General features: G+C 45.2%; 1 protein-coding gene across 1 annotated transcript in view; it reads left to right on the top strand.

Moving 5' to 3' along the window:
- The window catches only part of Dyrk4 (dual specificity tyrosine phosphorylation regulated kinase 4), a 41,332-nt gene that overhangs the window by 16,433 nt on the left and 3,819 nt on the right, over positions 1-21,080 (top strand). Inside the window, exons 3-13 of the mRNA XM_005365268.1 lie at positions 382-462; positions 1,174-1,290; positions 2,918-3,056; positions 4,297-4,460; positions 7,050-7,186; positions 7,737-7,877; positions 9,456-9,594; positions 14,416-14,497; positions 16,710-16,882; positions 18,051-18,111; positions 19,006-19,135. Coding sequence (XP_005365325.1) covers positions 382-462; positions 1,174-1,290; positions 2,918-3,056; positions 4,297-4,460; positions 7,050-7,186; positions 7,737-7,877; positions 9,456-9,594; positions 14,416-14,497; positions 16,710-16,882; positions 18,051-18,111; positions 19,006-19,135 — 1,364 coding nt within the window. The remainder of the gene's footprint in view (positions 1-381; positions 463-1,173; positions 1,291-2,917; positions 3,057-4,296; positions 4,461-7,049; positions 7,187-7,736; positions 7,878-9,455; positions 9,595-14,415; positions 14,498-16,709; positions 16,883-18,050; positions 18,112-19,005; positions 19,136-21,080) is intronic.

Here is a 21,080-nt window from a genome sequence, read left to right as displayed (position 1 = left end):
TTCTTCTTCTTCTTCTTCTTCTTCTTCTTCTTCTTCTTCTTCTTCTTCTTCTTCTTCTTCTTCTTCTTCTTCTTCTTCTTCTTCTCCTCACAGGTTAAGTCAGTTTATGCTTAACACTTCTAGAAAGAGCATGTTCTTGGATAATAATTCATTCACACATTCATTGGGTAACCATGCATTCAATGGATAACAGTTCATTCATGCATTCAATGGATAACAGTTCATTCATGTGTTCTTTGAGTATTTCTCTTATCTTCTCTTGGCTTTTCCTAACTTTAAGGTTAGGAGAGTTGGCACTTCATCATAATGAAAAAAAAATATGTAGGTGGATTGGGATGAAAGCAGCCAAGTTCTATTTCAATTCTCTCCCGCCTGACCCAGGTTGAGAGTAAGCCTTTGGTTCAAGTTCAGAAGCCATCCTCCAAGATCAAGAAGCTAAGAATGACCCGGTGTTCACACAAGGTAGGAAGCTGTGGCCAGTACCCTTTCTCTAGAAGAGGGTGTAGGAAAGCAAATGGATGGATACAGTTTAACAGGCCCTTTTGCTTAACAACAACCACACTCTAAATATGGCTGTGTATTAACATGTGAACTCTCTCCCAATCAATCCATTGGCCAATTGATGCAGGATAATGGAGATCAGATTATAATGTATCTGTAGAGAAGATTGAGGTTTGTGTTGCACATATAGCAGGAGGAACTCCTCCATATTTGTATGCATTTTCAGAGCATTGTATGAAAGTCAGACAAACACTTTGGGAGACACATTGAGAAACTTACTATTTCTTAACTGAAAAGAATTCTGGTTGGAGATAGGTCTTTGGGGTCTCTGATATTACAATGGTGATAATACAGGCCAGCACCTTTGGAACACTCCACATACATTTTCTCATAAAGATCTTATGAGATACGTCCCAATTTTGTCACCATGGTATCAATGAAGTAAACCAGGCTTAGAAAATCAATGTGACCTATTGGAGGCTTACAGATCATAGCTAGTGGGGGGAGGATTCAAACCCACAGCCCAACTGATCAATTGTTCAATTTTCTGGAATCTGCTTTTTCTTATGAAAAAGCTGCCACATTGTTGTGGAGTTAAGGACAGAAGGGATAACCCAGGACACACTTGCTTCTCTGGGATGCCTGTAACTTAATCCCTTTCTCCTTCTATAGAACCCAAACACCAGCATCGCTACACTCCCTTTTGTGGACACAAAGGGGAAGAGGAACACTATTAACTTCCCACACATTGGCAACAAAGTCCTATCAAAGACATCCACTCTGTATCAGGTGAGTAAGACGATGGATATGCCCTCGGACGAGCAGATTCGAGGCCCGAGTTCAATGCAGTACCAAGTCTGGGGAGGTCTGGGCTCCAGGCTTCTTCTCACTACAAGTGAAAACTTGAACAAATCTGTGCCTTGACTTTCTTTTACCTATAAAACAGACGCTCTGTGACATCAGGAGCATTCATCAAGGAAAAGGAGAAACAGTCCCTGGTATATAGATGGGAGAGCCAGTCAAAAGATTTTCTTCCAATGTCCTCTACTTTAAAACAATGTAATTATGTGTAATGTGTGTGGGTGTGTGCATATAGCATAGGCGCTCACAGACCCAGAAGTGCACGTCAGATCCCCTGGAACTGGAGTTATAGGCAGTCGTGAGTCACCTGATGTGGGTGCTGGCAACGAGACATGGGTCCTCCGCAAGAGCAGTGTGCTCTCTGAGCCCGTCGCCAGTCTCTCCTCTACGTTTCCTGTGTGAGGACAAGTTGAAGAGAGGCTAGTCTCACCTACCTTGACGTTGCTGGGATCTAAGTCACTTAGCTTATTTGGAGCTGGCCTGTATTCGTTACTTTTCTCATTGTTGTGATTAAATATCTGAAAGGCAGGAGCTTGAGGGAGGAAGGGTCTATGTTGGGCTCAAAGTGTAAGGCAATGAGGTTCTTCATGGTAAGGAAGGCCAAGGCAGAAGGCGCTCAGAGAAGCTGTGGGCAAGAGATGGAGAAGTAAATGCTGGTGGTCAGCTTGATTCCTCTCTCTATTCAGTCTGGGATGACCCCCGCTCTCCATTTATGGTGCTTCCTAATAGGTATCTCTGTCGACATAATAAACCAGATAAAGCCAAATTGAAAAAATAAAACAACAGGTTTATTTGAGCAAAGAAACTTCTGGGTGGATTCTTTGGTCCCAGAGATCAAGGCAGAAGAGGCCACACACCTGACCTAGAGCCTAGAGCCGGGAGATTGTATAGCTTGTAGGCAAGGGTGATGGAGTGTTCTTCACAAGCTGGATTTTTGCCCAAGTATAGTCAGAAGCTGAGGGCTTTAGGAGGGACTAGGGCTGCTGGAAACTTCAAGGGAGGAATTACAGTAGCTGCCAAGATGCAGAACTGGGTCTTTTGGTGTTTTCCCTTTGTTGAAAGATTCCCTGAGTGAACAGGCTTTGGAGAGACAGGAATGGCACTTTCTGGATCTTGTAGGAGTGAGCTGGAGGTTCCAACCAAACACTTCCCACATTCCAAGGTGGGTCTTCATTCTTGGGTTCAGGAAGCCTCTCATGGGTAAATCAAGAGATGTGTTTCCATGGTGATTGTAAACCCAGTCAATTGACAATGAGAGGTAACCACTTCATGGCTTCCTCAAGATCATCAGTAAAAATTGTTGAGTCTCCCTAAACAGTGACATGCCACTGGGTTGTCAGCTGCATAATGTAATATAGTGGGCCTTCCAGGGATCACATGACATCGGATATTCTCTCGAGGAGAAGGGTTAAGAGACCCACAATCTCTTAACTCAAAACCTCCAGGGAGTGGTAGGAAATGATCCTGGCTGGAGGTAGGTCTATTGGGCCAACTGGATGACCTATGACCTCCAAGAGAAGTCTGTCTTTTATTACCAAGTTGTTTCCCTGGACAGGAAAATCAAATTCACCATCACCTGCTCTCTTCTGACATCAAGACTTCAGAAATACCTTTCAACTTTAACCCTAAAGCCCAAGACATCAAGCCACACCCAGAAATATCAAGGAAGCACAAGGTTCCTCTAACGGCAGCAGGTAGGACTTGCAAGGAGCAAGGTAGAGTGGTGGGGGAAGAAAGTGTGTGGGGGGGAATAGAGTGGGGGGAAAGCATGGTTATGGATGTCTAAAATGTTGAGAGCTGATCTGACCTGAACTGAGATATGGTTAGCCAAGCTTCCATGTACTGGAGTTATCAATTAAGGCAACGAACCAAAATGAGCAAAGTTAATCCTTCGACCTCTCTCTGTGGCCGGCTAAGCAGGAGGCTAAGAAGGACTGGGAACCAGCTCTCTATCGTCCATTGCTAACCACAGAACTCTACTAGGTCAAGGCCGGCTGTGTCAGTGTAGACAGAGGGAAGGCACTGTCTCGCTATGTTGTATGAACTCAAGAGGGAAAGGCATGCGAGTTAGAATTAAGGTTGGAAAGGGCTGAACTGTCTCAGTTGGGTGTTTTGAAGCTTCCTCTTCCTCTTGATAGAGCCATCTAGACAGGGAAGCCTGAGGAAGACCTCAGTCAGGGCCAGGTAGAGGGCTACAAATGGCAGCTTACGTGGCAGGGCGTGGGGAGTGTGTGCTCCTAGGTTCAACATGGAGGTGCATACGGATGCTGCCTGATGGAAGCTTGACCCTGGGCTGTAGCTCTAGCAGGAGACCACCATGTGTGTGAAGAGCTTTGAGTCAGGAGGGAAGCTGCCCTGTGGTGTCTGCCAGGCGAAGCTTTTGTAGTTGTGCATGGTGGCACCTGACAGAGCAGAAGCCAGACTCTGCCCAAGGTTCAGAGCCTCGTGGCTTCCTTCATAAGACTCAAAGGTGGAGACCCCAAGTCTGCTGAGCATCTTCCTTCCATGTGCCAGTGTTGCCCTGAGCCCTGGGGTGCTACCTGGGTTGACTCAGCACAGAACTGAGTGGGAAAACCTGCCAGGACAGTTGCTATATTAAAGTCGTATTATATTACCAGTCTGGCTCCAGTTAACATTATCACTTTCAAACCCTCTCTTTGTGTAGTGTGATCCCACATGAACCTGGGCAACGGCACCTTGACCTCACACTGCTGTTGTCACAGACTTTGCTCCTGGAGCTTGTCCCCATGCCGTATGGCACGCCATAGTCTTGGGTTGCTAAATTCTCCTTGACATTCATTCCTGTTACATTTCCACGTGTGGTCCTTAGGAAGGCAGCCTGCTGGGAAAATGCCCCCCTGAACTGGAAAGAATCTGTGTCTGGGGCTGATCCCCACACGACTCAACTGAGTTGAAAATGTCTTTCCCACACAGAGGCCCTAAAGTTTTTTAAGAATCAGCTGTCCCCTTATGAGCAAAGTGAAATTCTGGGCTACTCGGAGCTGTGGTTCCTGGGGCTTGAAGCCAAGAAGCTGAAGGTGGCTCCTGATAAGTTCAGCAAGACTGGCTTTGATGACGAGCATGGCTCCTACATGAAGGTGAAGGTGCCGGGTTAGGAGAACTTCATCTGGACTTGGGGGAGGCATTGTGTGAAGAGAAAAACAGAGGGGGGTATTTTACAGTACTTTGTACTGGTGTATTGGGGGTAGTTTCCCAAAGGATTCTAGTGGGTCCTAAAATGCTATACTTAAAAAAAAAACAGAAAAATGTGTGATTTATTGTACAAAACCCTCTGTTATCAGAATGCCAGTGCTCTCTGTGAATGCTGGGCAGAGATTTATTTGCTGGGTGAACTACCATGGGCTCCTCTGAGTGATCCTGGCCCAGTGAGAAAGGAGTAAGAGACATCACCCTCATGCTTTCTTCTTCATTTTCTTTCTCATAAACCCCACTTGTGAACTTTTTTTTTTTTTTTTTTGGTTTTTCAAGACAGGGTTTCTCTGTGGTTTTGGAGCCTGTCCTGGAACTAGCTCTTGTAGACCAGGCTGGTCTCGAACTCACAGAGATCCGCCTGTCTCTGCCTCCTGAGTGCTGGGATTAAAGGCGTGCGCCACCACTGCCCGGCTTGTGGACTTTTTTTTTTTCTATTTTATAGTATGAGCCATTTTCTCACCAGGAAGAGAAAAAAAAAAAACGCTTTTGTTATTGTTGTCTCTGAGGCACAGTACTTAATTTCATTCTGTTTTCGAATTTTGATCCCAGGAGCTCCTCTCCCACCCCTCTGGGGTCCTGGGCGATGCCTTCTCCCAGCCTGAAGGTGGAATCAGGGCCGTGATCCCTGCTTTTGATAATGTGTGAAGGTGATGCTTCACCCACCAGACTGCGGTTGTCTAGAGTGTACCCTTTGGACATCTCATTGTAACTTGGTGTTAGAAGACATTTCTTTGATGGTTTCTTAGAAGCAGCAGATTTTCTTAATGGCATGCAAGCCCTGTTTCTCAAGCTACTATACACACAAGTCAACTAGGGGTCTTGTTAAAATACAGATTTGTATCCGGCAAGATGTGATTATCTCTTATGATCTCACATTTACAGAAAGCATTTTGGCGATACCCAATCCACCAGCCAGACCACACCTCGAGAAGCAAACATGTCAATTCTAGTACACAGACTCCACGAGAGGCCAGGTTCTCACACAAGAGGCCAGGTTCTCTTCAGTTTTGAGTCAAAGATCCTTTGGAAGTCTTATATAAACTGCGGGTCCTCACCTCTCTTCCACAAAAGCAATCTTCACATACATGAAGTTTCAGGCAATTTATGGGGTCATTGGTTACAAATCATCAATTTAAGTTTTTCCTAGACGTTGTCACCCATTTCTTCCTAGATCCTCCCATCTCCCTATTACCCAGGACCTTAAGTGATCTTAGAGAGCTTTCTTTTTATTTGGTGGTGGGGTGGGGTGAGTGTGCTTGTGAGTGTGTGTTCTCTATAAGCTTCTATCGACATCTTTATTTCATTTTACACACAAACACATCATGCATACACAACCAAATACCCAAATAAGCTACACAACTGCCATCTTACATTTATTCTACCAACATATGCTCCCTATATACCTGCTTACTGCTCCCCTGTTACAAGCCTGGATATCTTCTAGACTCTGCAGATATAAAGAGAGCCATCTATCACACACGAATATACTATGGTTATTCAGGTAACTACAACTAATGTCAAAGTGGGCATGTACACAAGCATGACATAACCAAGCAAGTGCCATGAAGATGATTAAAGCAATGCCAGGCAAACACATATGCACTTTTACACGAGCATGTCTGCTGATCTGGTCTGTCCTGTTTCGTCACAAGCTTTTACCAGGGGATGAGAGCTCTTTTTCCATGTTGATAAAAATGCACACTCAAACTCATAGTTCTGATTCCTTCTATATGAACAGAATCAACACATACGTGTTCACAAGTATATCACAAACACTCATCCTTTGTCCTCGTAGACTCATGGGTTCGACACTAGAAATCAGAGATTTCCACAGCTAGAGGGCCTCGGACACCATCTCAGCCTGAATCCCATGCCTGACTTTATAGATCAGAGCACTGTAGCTCAGAGGGAACAAGGGCCTTGTCTGAAGTCATTCGGCTCAAGTCTTCAACCACCAGCTTCATGTGGCTTTGACTGAATGCCTGCCTGCGCCCTGCTTTCCTAAGAGAACTGAATGTTGATTCTCTCTCTTCAAAGACATTTTTATTCTTAGCCAAGGAAGGCCCAAGTTCCATAGTTTCTCAGGGTAGGTTTGAACCTAGATAAATGGAGGAGATGTCTGGCCAAGAAATGGCAAAGCAGACACCAAGCTTTCTCTTATGGACTGAAGGCAAAGCAAGGGTCAGAGTGGAGCTAGTCCTTTTCTGCTTCAGGTCCTAACCATAGAGAAACACAAGTTCCCCCAGAGAGCATCGCATGCTCTTTACACTATTAAACCTTGTGGGACATTTCCTGGTACCACATGTGTGGTCTGGGGTTCAAACAACCTAATCATTTATGAGGAGATGAGTTGAGAGCAGGAGTTTGAACCATTCCCTTCCTAAGGATCTGGGTAGTGGGATCCGGGAGCCCTGGGGTGAGGTGAATCCAAGAGTCCATGGTTCTGTCCCTCACTGCTGACCTGACTTCTGTAGGTCCTGCATGACCACATTGCCTACCGATATGAGATCCTGGACATGATCGGGAAAGGGTCCTTTGGACAGGTGGTCAAATGCTTGGATCATAAAAACAATGAACTGGTGGCCCTGAAAATCATCAGGAACAAAAAGAGGTGTGGCTTGATGGGTAACATAGGACACAGAAACCGGACTGTGTAACTCCAGCTGTTTTCAAAGCCAGTTCTCTCCTCCACTGCTCTTTTCTCATCCTCTCTTTGGCTTTTCTTTCTTTCTTTCCTTTCTTTCTTTCTTTCTTTCTTTCTTTCTTTCTTTCTTTCTTTCTTTTTGTTTTTGTTTTTTTTTTTTTGTTTTTTTTTTCGAGACAGGGTTTCTCTGTGGCTTTGGAGCCTGTCCTGGAACTAGCTCTGTAGACCAGGCTGGTCTCGAACTCACAGAGATCCACCTGCTTCTGCCTCCCGAGTGCTGGGATTAAAGGCGTGTGCCACCATCACCCGGCTCTTTGGCTTTTCTTGTTCCTCTCTCTACCTGTCTGACACCACAAAGGGGCGAGAAGCAGCAAAAATGAAGTTTTGGATGCATTCTGACATGCTAGACATTCTTGGGGTTGTTGGGAGGGACCGAGGACTGTCTACTGCATTGTGACATGATGTGTGTTTTCTGTCCTCATTGCCCACCGTCCTGGTCACTCCTCCTTCACCCCAGATTCCACCATCAGGCTCTGGTGGAGCTGAAGATCCTGGAAGCCCTCAGAAGGAAGGATAAAGACAATACCCATAATGTGGTCCACATGAAGGACTTCTTCTACTTCCGGAATCACCTCTGTATCACCTTCGAACTCCTGGGGTCAGATGCTTTTTCTTTGTTACATTATAAATGGTTAACTAAGTGACAGAAGAGAAACCAGGGTCAGAACACTAGATATTTTTCTGGATGTGGTACTTAATGACTAGAGTAGACATAATAGTTCCTCAGATAGAAAGGAGGTTGAGATGGAAATCTGACTTCTGACCCTGTGCCTGAATAAAAGCTGTTACCTGCTTGCATCCGTACTTCTGCATGGCTTCCTGGATGCTGAGTATTGGAGTGGGTGACATAGCATCAGCCCTTGCTCTCAAGATTGAAACTGAAACATACTGAAAAGGTCATCACTTGGCTTTCATGTTCCCCTGTCCTGGCCTTCCAATCCTGGTGCAGAGATTAGAACACAGAACCACAGGCAACTAGGTACTTAGAGGGAGCCAAGGACTTTGATTTTGAGTAAAGGTAAGAAAGAACAAATTTTTAAAAGAACAAAAACGGGACCCTGATTTATGTAGATTGGCAGCAAACGACTGACTACGGGTCTGAAAAGACGTGCTTGCGAGAAGGGTGCATGCTTATTTGATTACCTTTCTCTCGGTGAACACTGATGCATTTGAAGTCAAAGCAGAAGCTTGGAATGCATTGATCCAAGGAGAATGATGAGAGGGAGCGCTCAGTAGCCAGATGTTCCTGGGTCACTGATTTAGTAGCTTGATACTTTCATGACAGTGTCCACTTCAACGAGCGAGTGGACATTCTGGTCACCTTATCTGGTGACTGCAAAACATAGTCTACTCTCCAGTATGCAATGTGGTAGACTAGACAGGATAGACTGCCTCTCTTAGCCATTTAACACCATGCCCAGGTAGGATGTCACTGTATTTTAAAGAGCTATAAGAAACCCAGCTATGTTGGGGAGTTACTCACAATCAAAGGTCGGGTGGGGGTCTAGAACCAGCTCTCCTATCTGTATTGTACCCCCAAGACTAATGGCTTCCTAAATGTTGCTATAGACAGATAATGTCAGAAATGAAAGAGGGGGAGGAAATGGCCAGGTATTGACACATGCTCTTTCCTTCCTGTCCTCATATTAAAGTCTGCAGAGAAGACAAAAGTCATCCGCTCACAAATGTGTGTTTCTTTTCAAAATGTTCAGCATTCATTTCCAAACCTTGCAAGTCAGCAGATTTCATACAATGCTGCACGGCTTTCTGGAATGTCACAGCCTTTCCTGCACTCTAGAGAACTGAGGATGGCGTGGGAAGCGTCAGTTTTCATTCTTGCAGGACCAGGGTGAAGGGGCTAAGTAGCCACACTAACCTTTGGTAGAGTTGGGGCTCCCTGGTTTGTCTGAGCTTCCACTGGCTCCTTCTCAATTCCCATACATGACATGATGTTGAAGTACACATGCTGAGGCAGGCGTGGTTGCTTTGTCAATGGCTCCCTGGTTCTTACCCAAGAGCTGGAGGAACTATGGTGTAGCCTTGCCTCCTGGTTTATGATGTTTGGTATTAGAGGGAACCCTGTGATACAGGTACACATGTGTACATGTATACATCCAAGCAAAGCATGATGTCTGACAGCCATCTACATCACTCTCCCTCTCTCTCTCTTTCTCAGAATCAACTTGTACGAGTTGATGAAGAACAATAGCTTTCAAGGCTTCAGTCTGTCCATAGTCCGGCGCTTCACCCTTTCTGTTCTGAAGTGCTTACAAATGCTTTATGTAGAGAAAATCATCCACTGTGATCTCAAGCCGGTGAGTACGAACTGGCCAGCTGGTGCGGCTGGCTGCCATCACTGGTTTCCAGGATGGAGGTGAGGCGGTGTTCATTAGAGACAGCGATAGAGTGAGGACTAAAGCATAAATACTGGCAAGAATGATGTACTCAGGTAGCTAGGAACAGGAACACCTGAGGGCTTTCCCACAGAAGGGGGGCATAGCTGGTGTCTTGAGCATCAAGACATACTACAGGAAGTCCCAGGAGTCTGGATTTTCTCCTTTGGTACTTTTGATTGCCAGTTACTGCAGTCTTTAAGAGTGTTCTTGGGAGCTCAGCCCAAGTGCTCCACTGCAGGTCTCTGCCTCTGTTTCCATCCCTTGCTGGAAGAAGGTTCTATGGTGATATTAAAGATATTCATCAATGTGACTACAGGGCAAGGCCAGTTAGGGCTCCTCTCCTCTATTGCTTAAGCTCTTAGCTGGGGTCATCCTTGTGGATTCCCGGGAATTTCTCTAGAGCCAGGTTTCTTGCTAGCCCCATAATGGCTCCCTCAATCAAGGTATCTCTTTCCCTGTTCTCATCTCTGTCCTTCCTCCATCTTGTCTATCCTGTTCCCTCAAGTTCTCCTCCCTCCTTCCCTTCTTTCCTCCTCCTCCCTTCCCATACTCCCTTCTCCCCTAAACTCCACGCTCCCAATTTTGTCAGGCGATCTTATATTTCCTCTTTCCAGGTGGATCTATGTATGTTTTCCTTAGGGTTCACCTTGTTACTTAGCTTCTCTAGGATCGTGGACTATAGGCTTATTATTCTTTGTTTTACAGCTAGTATCTACTTATGAGTGAGTACATACCATGCTCATCTTTCTGGGTCTGGGTTACCTCACTCAGGAAGGTGTTTTCTAGTTCCATCCACTTGCATGAGAATTTCAAGATGTCATTGTTTTTTCTGCTGAATAGTATTCCATTGTTTTAATGTACCACATTTTTTTTAATCCATTCTTTGGTTGAGAGACATCTAAGTTTTTTCCAGGTTCTGGCTATTACAAATAATGTTGCTATGAATATAGTTGAACAAATGTTCTTGCAGTATGATGGAGCAAACTTTGGGTATATGCCCAAGAGTGGTATTGCTGGGTCCTGAGGTAGGTTGATTCCCAATTTTCTGAGAAACCGCCATACTGATTTCCAGAGAGGTTGTACAAGATTGCATTCCCACCAGCAATGGATGAGTGTTCCCCTTACTTCACATCCTCTCCAGCATAAGCTATCATTGATGTTTTTGATCTTAGTCATTCTGACTGGTGTAAGATGGTATCTCAGAGTCATTTTGATTTGCATTTCCCTGATGGCTAAGGATATTGGGCAGTTCCTTAAGTGTCTTTAGGCCATTTGAGATTCTTCTTTTGATAATTCTCTGTTTAGTTCTGTACCCCATTTTTAAAATTGGATTATTTGGAATTTTGATGTCTAATTTCTTGAGCTTTTAAAATATATTTTGGAGATCAGTCTTCTGTCTGATGTGGGGTTGGTGAAGATCTTTTCCCATTCAGTAGGCTGCCTTTTTGTCTTATTGACTGTGTCCTTTGCTTTACAGAAGCTTCTCAGTTTCGGGAGGTCCCATTTATTTATTTATTGTTGCTCTCAGTGTCTGTGCTACTGGTGTTATATTTAGGAAGTGGTCTCCTGTGTTCATGCATTGAAGGCTACTTTCCACTTTCTCTTCTATCAGGTTCAGTATGGTTGGATTTATATTGAGGTCTTTAATCCATTTGGACTTGAGTTTTGTGCATGGGGATAGATATGGATGGAGGAGTAAGAATGTGAGCAAAGAGGTCAGTGGATGGGGACACCCATTGAAACAGTTTACCTCAGCAATTGGGGGCTCACCAACTGTGATCGGACAGGGAAAGAACCAGCACAGGACCAAATTAGACCTTATGAATGTGGGTGACATCTGTATGGCTGGGGCAGACTGCAGGGTTTATCCCTACTGCTTGTACTGCCTTTTTGGGAACCCAGTCTCTTTGGATGGATACCTTGCTCAGCCTAGATATAGTAGGGAGGGCTTTAGACCTTTTCCAAAGCAATGTGCCTCACCCTCTCTGAGGAGTGGATGGGGTGTGGTGGAGGAATGTAGAGGGAATGGAAGGAGAAGAGTGAGTGGGAACTGGGATTGGTATGTAAAGTGAAAAAAATAGTTTGTTTTCCTTTTTAAAAGGAATTTATTTTTTAAAAAATAAATTATAAAAAAACAAAAAAACATTAAAAAAGAGTATTCTTGTCAGTTAGGTGTGGTGGAAGGTCAGAAGTTCAAGATCATCCTCAGAGGAGAGGGACTTGATGGGGGGAAGGGGAGGGAAATGGGAGGCGGTGGCAGGGAGGAGGCAGAAATCCTTAATAAATAAATAAATTAAAAAAATATATAAAAAAAGATCATCCTCAGCTATATATGGAGTTCGGGACCAGCCTGAGATACATGACATCCTGTCTTAGACTGCCTTTCCCCAATATTTATTACTGTATATTTATTGAGAGCATTGGAGATTACTCTATAACATGCCTCCACAAACAAAGCCAGTAAAATCTTATTGGGGAGATTCATGCACAGCCATAATGGAAAGACCCACCATGACATGTAATGGTAGCACATCCCTATTGAGAATCATACTTTGCATATTCAAAACTGGTGGACACCTGGCAATGGCACACATGTAGGCAGATGGTCTCCGTTCAATTCTCATTCTTACTGGCATTGTATACATAGCTCTATATCTGTACTGTTCCCTTTATATAGGAACTGCTTCTTTGGGAAGAGGGTTGGGTTTCATTTTGGGCTTTTTCTTTCTTTGTTTGTTTGTTTTTGAGTCAGAACTCAGGCTGTCCTAAGCACCACATCAAGCTGAGGCTGACCTTGAACTCTTGAGCCTCTTGCTTCTACCTCCCTCAAGTGCTAGAACTACTGGCATGCACCACTGTGCCTGGCTAGGAATTGGTTCCTAGATCTGTGCCACCCACTGGACTACAAGTTCCTCCTGAGGGCAGGGACCACTTCTTTTCACTGTTATGTCCCCAGGACCTGACCCAGGACCTACTGTCAGACAAAGACAACAAATGGCTGTGACATGGGTAATGGCTGTCAATGCAGAGCAGTGGTTTGGGACAAGATATGAAGAACTGGTCCACGACCAGCCTAACTCAGAGAGGCCACAGTTTCCAACTTGCCCTCCCTCTCCCCTCTTCACCCCTAAAAATGGTTGTTAAAGATTTTTCAAGATAGATATAGTCGTAGCTGGTTGGAGCCTCATAAGGATGGGAATATATTGATTTATCTACCACACCCAGTTCCAATATTACCTTTCCAGCTCCAAACAGCCCCATAATACCTATGGTGTTTAGATTTGGTGGTGGGAGAGCTGGATTCCACCAAGGAAATCCACAAGTTTTTCATCAAAACTTATCAGGGAACAGATTTCTTTGAGACAGGAGTCAAGTGTACTCAGTAAGTTTGTCCCTTTGGGAACTGAAACGCAAACCAGGAGGGTGTTTGGTAGACATGTATTGAAGAGCAGGGGGTTGTTCTTGTGTCTTTAGTGTTTACAGTGCATGAGTTCTGAGTGCCCATAACCTTGTACTCTTCTACGAGAACCCTCTCCCAGTAAGAAGGGGGAGGGTGTGACTGCCAATCTTCCATTGCTGTGACAAAATATCAATGGAAATCAGCCTCTAAGGAGGAGGAAAGGTTTGTTATGGCTGATGGTTTCAATCTGTGGCCAGCTGGCACCATCATTTTTGGAACCGTGGTGATGCTAAACATCATTACAAAGAGTGAAGCTCGTCATTTCATGGTGGCCAGGAAGAAAGAGTGGGGTGGGTGGGGACGGTTCTCAGTATCCTCTTTACTGCCAGCCCCCACTAACTTCCTCTCACTAGACCCCGCCTCCTAAAGTCCCTGCCACCTCCCCATAGTGCTGCAGGTCAACAAATCTGCAGCACACAGGCTGGTGGGGATATATAAGATGCAAAGACAGCCTAGGACTGGCTTCATCTAGTGATAGAGCCTCTTCATTGAGCTGGAGACACACAAGAAGTTCTTCATCTTTTAAGACTTCTGCTATCTTTCCTCCCTGGGTTAACACACATTCTTCTGCAAAGCAAGAGGCTTCAGACTCGCTCTGCTGTGACCTATGTGCATGTCATCCCAGTAAGCGATCATCTCACAAGAAGACCCTTGAGACATAGTTAGGACCTTACTCTTCTAGCCTTAAGTAGCAGTTTCACGTTGAGACAAGAGACCAGAGCTCTGCCTTAATCCATGACTTGACAACACGCCTGGCCCCTGAAATTCAGTATGAGAGCCACACAGCCCCATCAAATTCTTGTATCTGTCTCTCTGTCTGTCTATCATCCATCTATCTGTTACCTATTTGCCTATGAACTTATTAGTTCTATATTATCATAGCAGAGTGTTAACGACAGCATTTCTCATAAACATTACACATATTCAGCCAATGACATTTGTAAGGCCTTATGCCTTAGCAAACAACCAGGTGCCAAAGAACACGCAAATAAACTGATATTGTCAGGAGCTTTTGCACAACCAGGGAGGGGAGAGACAAAATATACACAAATGAGGGAATACAAAGCAGTGAAGACTGGGTTCAAATCACATACTGACCATACGTCAATGGGGAGTCCCAGGAGGGAAGACAATGGGCAGTGGGAAAGACGTGGGAGAGGACCTTAGAGGTGGCTGTATTTGAACGGGAGTGTCCTTGTTCAGAAGTGACATATAGGTAAGGAGGGGGCCTAGGTGACATTAATTTAAATAAACGTAACATGTATCTTTTTTTTCTCCAGGAAAATATCGTACTATACCAGCGGGGCCAGGTCACTGTTAAAGTTATTGACTTTGGATCAAGCTGTTATGAACACCAGAAAGGTAGGCCCTTTGCCAGGCTTTCTGTCTAAGCTCTGCTATTATATGTGCTCTCTATTTGCACGCCAGGTTACCTGGGTGCCAGCCTGGGTTCAGCCATCACAACTGCCAGCATACACTTGAGTCAGGTGTTTCACATCTCCGAGTCCAAGTTTTTCATGTATAAAAGGAGAGAGTTGTGTCCAAAGAGCATACGGACTCTCTGAAGTCCTCATAGTCCGTGGCTATGGAATGACCCATGAGCACCGTGGTCCCCAAACAGACTAGATGTGCTTAGCATCGCTCCAGGGCTTGGAACACAGCAGTCCCCAGGCGCTCGCCTTAACATGCATCAGATACAAATTTCTGGTGCATATTCAAGAGGTTGCGCTTTAGGAACCAGTCACTCTACAGTTTCGACTCCACCGGACCTTTTCAATCTAGAGCCTAGAAGGGAACCCTGGAGCATATTCCTACAATCTTCACCAGATGTAACCGGATTTATCTGCCTCTTTGCCTTTTATAAGTCAGATCTAGAGAACAGTCCCTTCTATATGTCACTCATTAGTCTAGGCACAAAAGGACAGAACCAAAAAAAAAAAAAAACCCCAATATTGTCTCATAAAAGTGAGATAGGATCTGGCTATGTAGTCCAAGCTGCCTGGGAAACAGAGGTCCTTCTGCTTCTGCCTCTCAGATGCTGGGAGCACAGACAGATATGTGCCACCAAACCCACCTAAATGTTAAAATGCCTTGTGTAAGATAGGGGCTGTAGTTCAGTTGGTAGAATGATTGCCTATTTATACCTAGGAATTGGTGGGTCTAATCCAAGCACCAAATAAACCAGGCGTGGTGACACACAACTGAAATTCTAGCAGTGGGAGGGAGAGGCAGGAGGGTGGGAAGTTCTAGGTCAGCAGGTCTCAGCCTAGGAATTGTGACTCCTTTGGCAAGCCTCTATCTCCAAAATGTTTACATCACAATTCATAACAGTGGCAAAATTATAGTTTCAGAGTAGTAACAAAAATAATTTTATGAATTTTATAGTTAGGGGGTCACCACATATGAGGAACTGTATTAAAGGGTTGCAGCATTAGGAAGTTGACAACCACTGTTCTAGGTTGTTCGATGCTACATTGTGAGTTTGGGGCCAGCCTGGGCTACATGAGACCTTGTTTACAAATAAACACAAGCCAAACAAAGTGAAAATATGTGTGTATAAGTGCTGGCAAATCAGTTTTACAAGCAAGTAGGGTAGAATAATTTATTTTTGAATAATGAAATCTTGATGTTGAGGAATTAGTTCATCTTCACTTGACCAGTTTAACAATAGGGATGTGTTTACAAGACCACTGCCTCGCTCTGCGCCTGCCCAATAATCAGAAATCATGATCATGTGCAAACACCGAAAGTTCCATCTTTCTGCCTCCAAGCCTCTCCCCTATAACATCCAGGGTTCCGGCAGCATCGTTGCCTGTGTGTCCTCCACTGCTGAGCTTTGCCGAGTCTTTATCTCTGTGCTTCATGTCACATGAGTCATATAATGTATCAACTCAACCTAAATTATGATCTAAAAAACCCTAAACAAACAGGCTGGCCTGGAACTCACAATTCTTGTCTCAGCCTTGTGAGCCTATGGGCCATCTGACCTGGCTCTAAATTTAAATGATGAGTTTTGCAGGTTTGCTTTCCAACTGTGACTTGGTTACTTCCACAGCAAATAATAGGAATGCTCTCAGAAAATGTCCACCCAAAACTTGAGCACTTAGTTTGTATTAGCTTTAACGGTTTCTTTTGCTGTTACTGGTTTTAAAATTTTATTTTTGACACAGGGTCTTTCCATGTAGCCCAGAATAGTTTTGAACTAAACAAGTAGCCCAGGCTAGTCTCGAACTTTCATCCATCTGCCTTAATCTCCTGAAGCTAAGAATAAATGTGTGTGGTGCCATACACACCATGGCAGGTTTGTCTGTGTGTGGTTGGTGGGGGAGGGGTTGATGTTTAGTTTTATTTTTAAAAGAGCTAATTTAAATTTTCTTCCTTGGAATTTACTCCTTTGGAGTTTCTTATCAATAAGATGGGGATAACAATCAGCTTCTAGGAGGTTTCATCTATTGGTAGATAATGGAAGAAGCTCACAGAGGGGGGCCTTTATGAGGGCGGTGCCCTAAATTAGCCACCACAGAGTCATCTGGAGAAAGCTTTGTGGTGAGGTTTCTCTCCCTTTGCACCACAGTGTATACGTACATCCAAAGCCGTTTCTACCGATCCCCCGAGGTGATTCTGGGCCACCCCTACAACATGGCCATTGATATGTGGAGCCTGGGCTGCATCATGGCGGAGCTATACACTGGATACCCACTGTTCCCTGGGGAGAATGAGGTCGAGCAGCTGGCTTGCATCATGGAGGTGAGGGGAGGGTCAGCCACCAGCATAGATGATGTCCGGGGATAAGGTCCATTCTCAGACACTGGGCTTCATCAGACCCAGCAAGGGCAGTGCCCTGCACACTTCCCGTACTTCTGAACGTAGTTTTGAAACGATGTACCTCTTGTATTTGGCTGAACCGAGAGCTAACTTTTTCATCATGTTTTAAACAGTTGCCGACAATGCTCTTTCCCTCACTGTAAATACTGACATATTAAAATAAAACAGTGATGCTAGTCTTTCAAATGCATCATCATGATGACGATACTAACAGTACTGAAGCCAGTGTGATCTGGTAACCACCCAATCTACCTAAAAATCAAGTGACTGGGTTCTTAAACAACCGCACCTTTCCCCTGCTTTCTTCTTCTTTCTCCTTGAAAAGACAGGGAGGTAAAAATAGCTGCACGCGGCTGTCAAGTGGTAGCTAACTGGTCCAGGAGTTAGTAAACCAGGGTCTAGCCTTGGATTTATCCTTATGGCATGCCACATTCTTTGCTGTGGACTGCTGAAAAGGAGGGTCAGGGCATGTGTTGCTAAGGCTAAATACACTTGAACCGTCCCTGCTTCTAACACATGGGACACTGGAGTGACCTGTGTTCCCTACTGCTTCAGGACCCACTCTGCTTCCTTTGGACCTCTGAAGGGCTGCAGAACCAGAGGGCGGGGTTATGCCTACCCTGTGTCTGCCAACCAGGGCAGAGGGTACTCTTTGCCTCATACACATGCAAGTTTCAGAAAAACCAGTGACCAGTCAGCACAAAATTTTCTTCCCAAGAATGTTCTTTGCTTGTCTCAGGATCCAGGGCTGATCTATTCCCCCCCTCCTCCCAACCCAGTGCTTCACACTGGGAGAAGGCATTGCTCATTCACTGTGGTCTGCATGCAACTGACAAGGGACATGGGTGCTACCAGTGTCTTACCTGTTTAGCGTGGTCAGTGTTCATTTATAGGCTGCTGAGGCAGCCTGGAGTAGGAATTGCAAGACTTAGTCCCTGGGTCTGCTCGGCTACCGATGCAATGTTGTTACTTAAATCTTTTGAGCCTTAAATGTAAAAGACAAAGTTTGGCCAGAGTCCAACCTAGATCTTGACAGCCTTTGAATTTGTGACTCCGCAATAGTGACACAGCCACACTGTACTTGTTGAAGGTGCTGGGCCTGCCACCTGCCCACCTCGTCCAGACGGCCTCCAGGAGACAGATATTCTTTGGTAAGTTCCAGGATCTCTTTGTCCCATTGTGTCTGGTGAGGTGTCACTGGACTTGAAGACACCTACCAGACCCTAGGCAAACAGACAAATACTTTTCTTCTCCCATATGGAAGGGTGATGAGGAGCTGAAGAGAAGCTAAGTGGTACCCAGTAGGACGACAGATAGTGTCTCACAGTGAAAGGGGATCCTAACAGTACAATACCAGGAGCGTGGAAGACCCTATTCCTCAGATCTATCAGCTAGTAACTGCATCCACAAAATGTTAAAAGATACGCCCTCCTAGAGGTGTTCCGCAAACATTTTCTTGCTATACAGCGTGCCGAAAAATCAGGGCAGAAATTTCTGGCATGGTGGAAAATTCTACTGTTATAGTCTATTGTTAATGGAGAATTATTATTGTTATCATTATTGTTATTAGGTTTGTGTGTGCAGGGGTGGGGTGTGTTTGCGTGGGTACATGTGTTCTGCACCATGAATGGTCTCATTTTTACTTTATTAGGAAGGAGCAAGGGCATAGATAACCCAAGAAGATATAACCTCCTTTTGCCATTTGAAATTGATTTTTATTCATTAGCACCCCCCAGTGGCAGCAATTGAAACTATTTTCTCGATGTGGGAAGGGGCTAAGAGAGAGCATACAGGATAGTAGGAAACCTTGCGTTTGGCATGAGTTGCATTTACTAGATGAGATATGTGGACTTTTTCAATCTAGCTGTGACTGTTGGATGTGTTTGTATGCATGGTGGAGAAGGGTGGAGAGGGACAGGCATGCCAGACAGGGGACAAGAGCTGCAGGGAGGCCGCCAAGAGGCGGCATGATTGAGTGGTCAGCTGTGAAGTGCTGGGTGGGTATTTACACCTGGAACTAAATACAGAATGTTGTTTCTTTGAAGATTCCAAAGGTCTTCCCAAAAATATAACCAACAACAAGGGAGAGAAAAGATACCCAGACTCCAAGGATCTCACGATGGTGCTGAAAACCTACGACTCCAGCTTCCTAGACTTTCTCAGAAGGTGTTTGGTGTGAGTTTGTCGGGGTGTTTTTGCCTGCGGGTTTCCTAACTGTTAAGTACTATGCTTTCCCATGTTGCCAATGGACGTCTAAGGCTGGGGGATAGGTGGAAAAGTCAGGCACTCTTCTGTTCTCAGGGTAGAGCTTTGAAGTCTTCAAGTGTATCTGGTTCGCCTATAGTCTATGCTCGGAAGTTCAGCCATTTTCTCTGGAAAATGTGTCTGTAGAGATTGTCACTATCTTAGTCTCAAACTGCCTGACAGAGATTGTAAGTCCTACCGTCTGGCACTTCATGAGCTGAAGCCAGCTCTTCAGTAGGTCCGTTGTATTGTATGCAAAGCTGTGCAGCATACACGGGCTCTGGGAACAGCTGGATTTAGCGTCCAGACCTCCATATACCGGGCAGTTAGGGGTAGGGTGAGCTGCGGACTGCTGCACACAGTTGTTTACTCAGACTGAGAAATCAAGTTCTGCATTTGAGTCACACCCTCATGAACAAGGAAGGGGCAGTGATGCAGGCAGTCCTGTTCCAGCACTATGGTGTTCGGCAGAGCTTGGCCACGGCTGCTGCTTAAGAGACTTGCCAGACCGTCTCTGCTGAGTCTAAGTGGCTTGGCCATGTGCCTTTTCAGCACACCACTGCTCTCTGGCCTGTTTCTTATCCTCTGAAATGAAGTATTGCTAAGGTACCTTCCAGCCGTCAGCACTACAGCTGTTCGGTGCTTTCAGGAGAGTGTATCTTTACAGTTGCTCTTCTGGAGGGGCAGAGTGACTTTAGCAAAACACTCAGGGCACTTATGGCTTCGAGAACTCAGGCAGCAGTCCAGAGGGCAATCAGCATCGCTAGAAGAACTCTCTCATCCATGGGGGCAGTCATGCTATTTTCCACCTGAAATCAAAGGGAAGGCTCCGGTACCTCATCTCTAGTCTCTGTTACTCCAGCTCCAGCTGAGGCTATAGAATAAATGTCCTGTAAAAAATGACAGGAGACAGAGACAGGCAGAGCTCTGTGAGTTCAAGGCCAGCCCGGTCTACAAGAGCTAGTTCCAGGACAGGCCTCAAAGCTACAGAGAAACCCTGCTCTCAAAAAAACCATTGAGAGAGAGAGAGAGAGAGAGAGAGAGAGAGAGAGAGAGAGAGAGAGAGAAGAGAAGAGAAATATCAACTGGATTTGGCGTAGAGGTTACCCAGAACTCTAACCATCTGGAGCAAAACAGATTGATTGATTGATTGATTTAATTTATGCTCTGAACTCATAAGGAAGTAATGCTGACAGGGCCTGTTACTCAGCCTGTAATGACCAAGGAGCAAAGCTTTGGAATGGCAGACTAGAGGTTCTGAGCCAAAGCCCACAGGGTTAGATGGAGCTCGCGAAGCCCTGCCATGCACGCTTGGAGGCTGACAGCAGAAGTTCAGCGGAGGGGAGATAGAGCTCAGCAGCAGCTCATTTCACAGCCGAGAGCTTTGCAGCTGATGACTTTGACGAGTCTAGAATGTCCATACTGCCTCCCTGTAGCTGGAAGCTCTGCCCAGCATGATGGACAAGACATGGAAGTCATGGCTGGATGACAGAACCACGTGCTTGTGAAGGCTTGATGCTGGCAGAAGAGCGTGTCTTTATCTGTTGCTCTTCTGGAGAAATGGGTGTTTTCAGAGTTGAAAGGCCTAGGACCTAAGAGAAGGGTCAGCTATTTTATCCCGTCTAACGTTAACGGGTAGAATTTAGACTTGGGTGGAAGATACAGGGAAATAAGCCAGTCTTGGCTCAGTAAGATTGAACATGAAACCCTCTTGAAGATGAGTGCTTCTCAGCCGAGTTAGATGGCAAATGTACACAAACCCAGCTGCTTGGAGGCTGACACAGGAGCATTGCAAGTCTGAGTTCAACCCTGGCTGAGTAAGAGCCTTTTCCAAAGACAGACCTCAACCCTGGCTGAGTAAGAGCCTTTTCCAAAG

This window comes from Microtus ochrogaster, unplaced genomic scaffold (assembly GCF_000317375.1).
Source record: "Microtus ochrogaster isolate Prairie Vole_2 unplaced genomic scaffold, MicOch1.0 UNK1, whole genome shotgun sequence".
Lineage (NCBI taxonomy): Eukaryota > Metazoa > Chordata > Mammalia > Rodentia > Cricetidae > Microtus > Microtus ochrogaster.
This window is presented reverse-complemented; position numbering and strand designations above follow the sequence as displayed.